General features: G+C 46.7%; 1 protein-coding gene across 1 annotated transcript in view; it reads right to left on the minus strand.

The window, feature by feature from the left end:
* Positions 1 to 8,003, minus strand: part of frem2a (FRAS1 related extracellular matrix 2a) — a 69,817-nt gene extending 61,814 nt beyond the window's left edge. Inside the window, exon 1 of the mRNA XM_084374529.1 lies at positions 2,903 to 8,003. Coding sequence (XP_084230655.1) covers positions 2,903 to 7,901 — 4,999 coding nt within the window. The 5' untranslated portion in view covers positions 7,902 to 8,003. The remainder of the gene's footprint in view (positions 1 to 2,902) is intronic.
* Between the last annotated feature and the right edge of the window lie 1,846 nt (positions 8,004 to 9,849).

The raw sequence follows: 9,849 nt of genomic DNA on the forward strand, positions 1-9,849 counted from the left end.
GCTGTCCCGCCTCAGCACCGTATCAGCCGCAGTAACAGCAGGTCTCTAGTATCACACTGATTCAGTTCCTTATCAGCACTCAGCATGAACAATTTTCTACCAGAGAGAGCATTCTGAAAGTCATGCATCCGTAATCCAGGATGATAAGGCCGCAACCTCCAATCTGAGACAGCTCGAGCTAAACCAACAGAAAACGTTTAAATCCCGAACCTGCCGGCTCGCTGAGTCAACAGCCCCGAAAAACCAGGTGACAGTGGATCTTTTAATGACAGACGAGGGCAAGAATGTTAAAAACAGGACTGTGGCGGGCACCTACACTTCCACAGCTGTTTCCCAACTTGTCCGAATTACAGGGCTCTGCCTGCATTTTTTCCACCATTCTCTATCGCAGAGCAGAAAAAATCATCGAGACTGTGAAAGGGCTTGGCCCCTGCGAACCACCTCCTTCAATAATAGATGGTAGAGGAAGGAGGTTCATAAAAGTATAAACCCTTGACTCCTGCCTGGGACACATCTTAAACCTCTTAGGTGGCTTCCCGTCATTTCTGCCTCTCCTTCTTCCCTTCAACACGGAGACAGACCACTGTGTACCAGCGCGACCATTTTATATTTATACATGGTGAAGATTTTCTCAGGGCATTGTTTTCACATTAGCGAGTATCGATTTGTAGAGGCAGCAAGAAAAAAGATGTTCTCTGGAGTGTTGTCAAGCAGCCTTGAACCCAAGGACCTTGCAAATATAAAGTCAACGCTGTGAACCAAGGCCACAATCTTCATCAAATATTTAAAGAGAAAAGCCTCCTGGGATGTGCCCTGGAAATAGGATGAGTAAATAAAGAGCCGGGGATTGTCTCTTTCACCTGACTGCTTCTTCTGACGAGCCTGTTTGCTCTCTCTCAGTCACTCTCTCACGCCCCTTCCCTCATTCTTTATTTCTCTCATGCCACCTACACCCCCGCCCCCCTCCCTGTTTCCCCCTGCCTCATTTGCACTCTCTTCTACTTTACTTGCTCTCTCTGCCCCCTCTTCTGCCCCTTCGCGTCTCTCTCCTCGCCACACTCGACTCATCTAGCGCCCTTTTTTTTTTTTCAGAGACCGCAGCGGCACAGCAGTTGTCAGAAGTGTCCGTCTCCTGCAGACTGAAGGGCTCTTTCCCCTCTCTGTGCTCTCAGCCGCTGTCGGTGCTTGTGCCAGGCTGTGGCACGAGCAGGTGAATTTTGTCACTTGTTCGCATAATTGCCCCAGCGTGATGTGAAATCCTGCATTGATTGCATCGCTTTAAGCCTCAATCAGCGGCATTGTTCACCAGATTCTGCCTTATCAATAAACAGACATGCACACATGCAGAAATGTTTGTAAATTCAAAGCTCAGGTGGCAAATCTCCCCTCTGTGCGTTGGCGGCGTGTGGGAAATGTACCATGCTGAGAAGTTTCAGCGCTTTATACGATTTTTTATTCTCACTGTGCCGGTCAAGCCGTCTGAATGTGCTATAACTCGAATGCCATCCTGTCACTAAAAGGTCTGCACTGACCTTTTCACATGATCCTCTACTTCTGCCCCGCTTCATTTAACAAACCACTGTGGAGAACATCAGATGTGAACACTTCCCCCGAGATGCAGAAATGATAAATTATTCATCTCTAACCGTCTACAAGACATTTGCGCGAAAACATCAGCCTCTAACTTTGGTCTGCTAATTATGATTTGATGAGCGAGGCACATCTAAATCAGGCCCAGGAATTAACTATTGAAATTCCCAAGCCTGCACTTGTCACACATATGAATAATTATTACCCCATAAATTAAAATCTTTGGTCGGAGGTGTGAAAAATTAATCAAAACTTGCAGCTTTGCAGGAAATTTTTTTGTACTTTGTAACTGAATGTTTTCTACTGAGGGTTATCACATGACACATTAGGGGATTATAACTTTTTAATTAAATGATGATTAAAACCACATCTATTGGCTAAATGAGCAGTCCTTACCAGGACTTTGAGTAGTGAAAGGCATTCTGTAATTCTGTAATTTTGTTTACTATAATAATTTGCAATAATTGTTGTTATATTTGAGATGGTAATGACCTTTCATAATCATTTTGTTTACGAGATATAACAGATTACATTTTAAAACAGCCTTTTTTTCCGCCATCATTCAAACACTGAACAGCACTAGAGGATAAGTTCACTCGAAAAATTTAATTAGACATTATCTACTAACACTAATGCCGGTGGGAAGTCGGGGGAAGTTTTGTAGCCCGCAAAACATTATTGGAGCATCACAACAAATGAGTATCACAGCATCCTCCTAAACCACTGAAGTAGATGGGGACTTGTTTTAAAAACATTAAAAAAAACAACCATAAAAAAAACATGAAACGGCTCTTTACAGTTCTTGGAAAACCCAGAGATCCCAAGTTGATTTGAAAAGATGATATGTACACCACTAATGCGCGGTTGAGCTCATGCACCCACTTCAGACTGGATGGGCGCTGACTCTCAGCAGGTACAGTGAAGATATCAGGTTAAAAAAAGTGTGTAAATAACATCTTTTCAAATCAATTTGGGATCTTGGAGCGTCCGGATTGGATTACACCAGATGAGCTGTATGGAGCCATTTTGTGTTTTTTTTTTCTTGCATTTTAAAACAAGTCCCCATCTACTTCAGTTATTTAGGAGAATGCTGCAAAGCTGACTTTCATGTGAAGCTCCAGAAATGTTTTGCAAACTACTGTACGACACGTCACCTGACTTTCCATCGGCGTAGGGGCGAGTAGATAACAACTGAATTTTTCATTTTTAGGCTGAACTTATCCTTTAACAAAATCCATGTCAGTTGATTACATCATCCACGTGCAATGTTTATACAAAGGTGACACGGGTGGGTGTTTGTTTCAGGGCTTACCTTGACTAAACGTGTTGATGGAGTCGTTCCCGTGTCCCAGGTTGATGATGTACCCATGTTTGGGCTGCGTGGTGATGTGGAACTTCAGGGAGGCGGGGCTGCTGTCTCTGTCCTCCGCCCTCAGCACTTTGGGGCTGATGGGGAACCCCAGGTGACCCCTGGTCAAGACCTTCAAAGTGGGTGCGCCTTTATTCACCACGATCTGGGGGACGCCGTTGTCGATCGCCACAATGGTGATCGTCATGGTTTGAGGGCGGCGAGTTTCGAACACAGTGTCGGGGAAAACATAAAAGTCAGTGTGTGTGCCGTCACTGACGGTAAAGGAGAAAGAGTCCTCTGAGGATTCAGTTCCGTCGTGTTTGTAACTGATGAGGTTTTCATTCAGGTCTTGTTTGGTGAAGCTGGTGACGGGCGCGGACCGGTTGTAGAGGAGTTTACCATGAACAGGCAGCTGGGTGACGATGAATTTCAGCAGCTTCTCTGCTGTGTCCTGATCCTCAGCAGTGAGCTCAAATGGTGTGATCAGCTTAGTCTGTCCCTCTGTGACCACTAAACTATTCACAGTCACAACAGGTTTTTTATTATCGACATCCACAATAGAGACTCGGAATGTTCTGAAAATAGGATTGTAGCCGTCAGTGACTTCAAACTCAAAACTGTCCATTTTCACCTCATCATCTGAGGTGTGGATGTAGTAAATCTTACTGCCAGCCAGCTGGAGCTGAGTAAAAGACACAATGGGCATCCCAGGAGTGTCTGTGCACTCCAAGTGGCCTCTGACAGGGGCCCTTGTGACAGTGAAGGCTAAGTTCTCATCAGGGCTGTTGAGGTCAGTCGTGCTGAGAAGATCTGTAGTTAAAGTCACTCTGCCACCTTCTTTCAGAGCCACGCCTTTACTAACCACATCGGGGAACACCATGTCGATGCTGCCCACAGTGATGTAGAAATAACGATCAATCAGTGGGTTCATTCCATCCGTGACGTCAAATTTGACCAAGTCTCTGATGCCCTCCTGGCCGTTGTGTGTGTAGAGTATAAGTCCTTCGTCGAGCTCAGCCTGTGTGAAATTCATGCCGAGCGTGATGTTCTCCAGAGACCCGGATGGGGTTTTTCTCTGCAGGAGACCCTGACCAGGCCCGAACCGGATGATAAATGTGAGCGTACTGTCGTCTGAATCTAAATCTGTTGCTTTAAGCATTTTGTTGTCAATCTCTTTGGTCTCGCCGATTTCCACCTCCAGGCCGTCGTTGATTAGCATTCTTGGGGTCTCGTCATCAATAGGAATGATCAAAACCATGGCTGTTTTCTGCACAGTGTACTTCCCATCAGTCAGAGTCACATCAAAGCTGTCCTCTGTTGTCTCTGAGTCATCGTGCTCATAAATAATACTTGATGCCTCCCTAATCTGCTCTAAAGTGAAATTAGTCACCAAAACCGAGCCCGTGGGTAGCTGGTTTAAAATGGCGCCATGTTTGGGAGGTCTGGAAATGATGAACATCAGCTCCTCAGGTGGAATATCGGCATCGGCGCCGTTCAGAATTGGAGTGTCGATGACGATGTTCATCCCCTCCATCACCACTATCTCCCTTAGATAAATCTCCGGCTTTTCATCATTTGCTGGGATGATAACGATTGGAAAGAAATGATTCTCGGAGAAATTGATGCCATCAGAGCACCTAAATGTGAACCTGTCCTCCACCGGCTCTACTCCTTTGTGAATGCTCTGCACATAGTGGATATTCCCCTCCCTGATGTCTCTGATGGTAAAAGCACTGATAGCTGTTCCTGATCTGGACTTTTCTGAGCCTGGGGCAGGTGATATATTTTCCACATAGCCCGCAGTGGGCTGGACGATGATGGTGCAAAGGATATCATCCGTTGGAGTGTCATTATCATCAGCGTTCAAGTGCTGAGGGCTGATGCCGTACTTCTCCCCTTCAATGACGCTGAATTGAATCCCGACTCCAACCTCAGGGGCCTGGCTGTCAACAGGAAGGATAGTGACTCGAACTTGCACTCCGTTGACCTTATTGCCACCGACTGTCCAATCATCGGACATGTCTGTGAGAGTCAGGTTGAAGCCGTCCTGCTGAGATGCGAGACCAATCTCGCCTCCAGTGTGTGCATACACAACCACGCCGTTAATAATATCAGCCTGTGTAAACCTAGTGGCAGGCACTCCTTTGACTAGTATCTCACCCATAACGGGAGGGTCTTCCACAATAAAGGTCAGCTGGAGGTCATCTGTGTCATCATCATGGCCCTGAATGACATTAGTAGTGATCTCCGTGGCTCCGTTCTCCAGCACATCCATATGAGAGCCGATTGTTCCCGCGGGAAGGCTGACTGTCGGAGTTTCATCATCGACAGGCTTTACATTAACTTTGACTGTCACGGTTACAACATGAATCCCATCGCTGACATCCAGCTGAAATTCATCACTCGTCGTCTCCTCCCCGCCATGAATGTATGATATCTTCCCCTCTGAGATATCCTCCAGTCTGAAAACCCCTTTTATATCTAGGTCAGTGAATGCAACCTGAACCTGGCCATGTTTGGGGAGCCGGATGAGAGTGAAGGTGATCTGTCTGCTATCTGTGTCGAGATCTGCTGCGTCTAGCTCAGCGATACTTATGATGTGCATGCCTCGCTCGAACACAGTGAGGCCTGTGTTTGTGATCTGAGGGGGTTTGTTGTTGACGGGCTGGAGGTAGATAGTGAAAGCCCCTTCGACGCTGTTCCCAGCCGTGTCCTCGACTGTGTAACGAAACTGCACCACATGGGCCGTAATCCCGAGCTCCACATCTGGTGGGCCGTATGAGATCTTGTGATGGTTGATTTGAGCTTGTGTGAACTCTGTGACTTCGGTGTCTGGGCTGTCCGTCAGAACCAAAGAACCAAACACAACTTGGTTGTTTTCATCTGTATCTATCGGCGGTTGGATAACTGTGTATTTGAGGTCACGATCCTCGGAGTCTGAATCAGTGTAGCGCAGGACTTCTTTGCTAAAGTGAGTGAGCTTGTACTCCTGAACTGTCATCTGCAGGGTGGTGCCAGGGAAGAGCTCAGGGGGCACGTCATCTATGGGTAAAACCCGGATCATGAATACGGCCTCTCCTGACTCGTTGGGGGGGTCGTTATCATCCTGAACTGTGAACACAAACTGATCCATGATGGTTTCTGTGTTGTGAGGGCCTGTGTGCTTGTAAAACAACTTCCCGTCTGTGATATCTTTCTGAAGCCACTCTGTCACCTCCTTCTCGTACACTTCGTCCTCGGCGTTGAACTTCCAGGAGGAGGGGTCCTCTGGGGCATCCGACTGTCTCAGCAGCAGGGTGCCGATTGTAGAAAACGGAGGGACGATGGTGAATTTAATAGTCGAGTCCTCTGAGTCGATATCTGCAGCGCTGAGCATGAGCGGCGATATAGGCATCATCTGGTTTTTGAACAGCACAAGGCCAGTGTTTGCATTTATAATCGGCGGCTCGTCATCAGTGGGAACGATTGTGATGGGAAACAGGAACTCTACTTCGTTTTTCCCATCCGACATCTTGAACACAATGTTGTCGCTGTATGTGTCGCTGCCATCGTGCTGGTACACAACCACCCCCGTTGTAAGGTCAGCAGGCGTGAAGAATTTCCTGTGAGAGCCCAGCACCATGAGGTCCCCGTGGCGCAGCCCGTCCACCACCGTGATGCTGACAGCGTCCAGGTTGTCTTCGTCGCTGATCTCCAGGTTGTGGGCGCTGAAGAGAGGCCGAGACTGCCCCTCGTACAGCAGCTGACCCGTGTTGCGTGTCACGACGGGGGCCAGGGAGTTCATGGGCTTCACAACTATCATAAAAGCGAAGGGGTCTGAGACGGCCCCGTCTGTGTCCACCACTTCAAACTCCAGCTGGAAAATCCTCTCTGTGTCTGAGTCCAGGGAGGGGGGCTTGTAAGCAATTTTCAGATCACGCAGGTCTCTCTGGTAGAAAGATGTGATGGGGAGGTTTCTGTCATCGGTGCTGACTATGTAGCCCTCCTCGTAGGATAAGGGAGAGGTGATGTTGAAAATAAGCTCATCTGGGTCTGACTCTGCATCCTCAGCAGCCAGCATGTCAGGGGTGAGGGCGGTCATGACAAACTGGCTGATCTCCATCATCATCATGGACACAAAGCTGGGTTTGGGGGCAGTGTTTTCCTCTCCCTCTCTGATGCGGATCATGAGATGAAAATACTCCTGTTTCAGGAGGTTTCCCTCCTTATCGTGCAGCTCCACCACCATGGGAACATAGTCCCTGTTTGGAGACTTGCGATCAAACGTGTGCTCGTAGCGGATGTCGGCTTGCGTGAAGTCATCACAGTCCATCATTGTTGAAAGTTTCCCCCCGTCGACGAGTCTCCCATATCTGGGCAGCGCGCTGCCGCTCGACAGGGATGTCACCTCACATTTATGAGCGTCTCTGTCGTAAGTAAACTCTAAAATCTTCTTATCAATGGGGTTGCTGATCCCTTGCAGATTATCGACAGTGAGAGGCATGTTTTTGGTGAGTAACTCTAGCTGCGTAAAAACTACTTCCACCTCCATCATGAACGGGATAATAACGGTTTCGGTTTGCGCGTCATACCTGAGCTGCAGCCTCACTCTGTCTTTCGCCGGACTTCTCGACCCGTAGTGGGAGTATGTCACATCATTGGGACCGAAATCGCACGGAAACTTTTTGGGAGAGAGGTGCCCCGGTCTCTGCGAGAGCGGGTCGTTATCCAGCACGGTGATGCTGCAGCGGTCCCCCGGCTGCGTCTGGATCACCAGATCATTGATGGGATCGATGAAGACCGACCTCCCGAAAGGCACGCGTATTCCGTTGTTGGCCACCAAGATCGCATCCTCTGACAGCTCCGATCTGAGTGCGTAAAATAGTCCAGCGCTGTCAGGCTGCGCGGAGACAAAACCTGTTACTGTGAAACACAGGAGAAGTCTGTAGAACATCTTGGCAGCGGATGTGATCCAAACCATCCGAGAATAGTCACTGTGCCGAGGTTATGTTGGAGAAGATGTCCGGTGCTTTTGTTTCCCCTCGAAGAGATTTAAATCCCCAAAGTGTTGGGAGTCCGCTGGGTGTCTACACGGTGGCTCCCACGCATCTACCCGTCCGGACCCTCGACATACTCCGCGAGAATAGCGCGCAGGAGTTTTAACTTGAGACACTTGAGAGCCTGCGTAAAAGCGCCGCCGCCCATCTCTGCGCATATTGGAGGGTTTTTGAGGGTTTTACCTCAGACTTCTCGCCAATGGGCAGGTGAGCTGGCAGTCACACAGAGGCGGGGACTGGGAGATGAGCTGAATTACACAGATGCGATTCATTACATTTAGCCCTATCACTGACTTTATCCTCACAGGACTGCGCTTTGTAAGGAATAAAAAGGGATTTAAGATGATATTGCCCTGAGGAAAGATAGCCCGGCTCAGTATTTCTCTTATACACACAGATTTTATATCTGTGGACATACACACACTGATGAAATTGTGAGAAATGTCAAAATTGTAACACAAAGAGCTGCAGAGATTGTTTTCAATGCTATGTCTGAAAGAGACTGCTCTGTTGTTCTGTTGCTGCTTTTGTAGATTTTTTTTTTAAAGCCACTTAAAGCTTGAAAAATGAATGAATGATCTGAACAATGCAAAAATGAAAGCACAGTCTTATGATAATCATTTCTAACAAATAAAACCTCATTAGTCTCTTGCACATTGTTAGAGATAATGAAAGCAGGCTAGTCTGTCCCAACATTCATTTATAATGATCATTTGTACACCTTCAAAAAATAAAGCTCAGGGGCCTCTAAGACACACAATGCTTAACTGCACCGTTCCAGTGTGATCGTGGATCATTGCTGCATCTGTCTCCCTCTCTCTCTGTCAGCTGGCTGTCTCTGCTCTCAAACTGTCAAATAACCTGTGGTGGAAAGAGTCTGTACTCAAGTGCGAGTACAGTTATTTTACTCAAATATTCAGTCTACAGTCTACATTTCTCCCAGCTCCTGCTCTGTTCTGCTCAGTGGTCCTGGTCACCTCTTTAGACATGTGCCTTCTGCAGAGTTTTGTGGTCTTCATGTTCGTATGTCATGATTTTCATTGGCCGTTTTGAGATCAGACAGCCTTACTGGCTCCAAAAATGCAGGTTAAAGGTTTCATTCAAATTGTACTCAGCACCCAATAATGATTTGAAAAGTAACTGAGTAGATTTCATGTTGTAATGCGTCCTAAAGACAGACAGACCTGAAAATATACTCAAAAAAAGACCCCAAAAAAAACATAGTAGTTGTAATTTTACTTCCACCCTCTGGATAACCCCCCAAACGCTCACTTACACGTCTTCCTTGACTACAGATGATTGTGCATTTCTTGATATTCCTTGAATTATTTACAACCTTGAGTGCAACTAAAAAAAAAATCCATAGAGCCTCAAACCACCTGCTACAGAAAACTTTCATCAAAAGAAAAAAAAAAAAAAGGTTTTAGTGTTATGATTATTTTGACCATGGCAGTAACACGACCCCTGACGTGAGAACAAAAGAAAAACTAAAATGGGATTATCAATTATATTCAATCTATGGTTAAATGTGGATGAGATGCGCTTTAAAGGGGCTCTGATGAATCTGTGTTGAGCTGGAAGCCAGACGTTTTTTTTTATGTTAGCGGACTCCGTAGGCTAACGTTAGCGTCTGTACTGCTCTTTGTTGTGGACTGTTGCATAAATTCCAACCTTCACAAAGAAATCCAGTCCAGCAGCATTAACCAACTTAAACCAATCATCCACAGGCTTGTGTAGGCAGCAGAGAGAGACGGGAAGGTCTCGTTTTTTCGCATCATGTTACAATCCTCTTACATATGGCCAATAAATCAGTGATTAATACATGTAAATTACTATAAATTGTTACAAAGAGCCCTGAAATAAAGCGACACA

The sequence above is a fragment of the Pagrus pagrus genome (genome assembly GCF_965226575.1).
Source record: "Pagrus pagrus genome assembly, chromosome: 14".
Taxonomy (NCBI): domain Eukaryota; kingdom Metazoa; phylum Chordata; class Actinopteri; order Spariformes; family Sparidae; genus Pagrus; species Pagrus pagrus.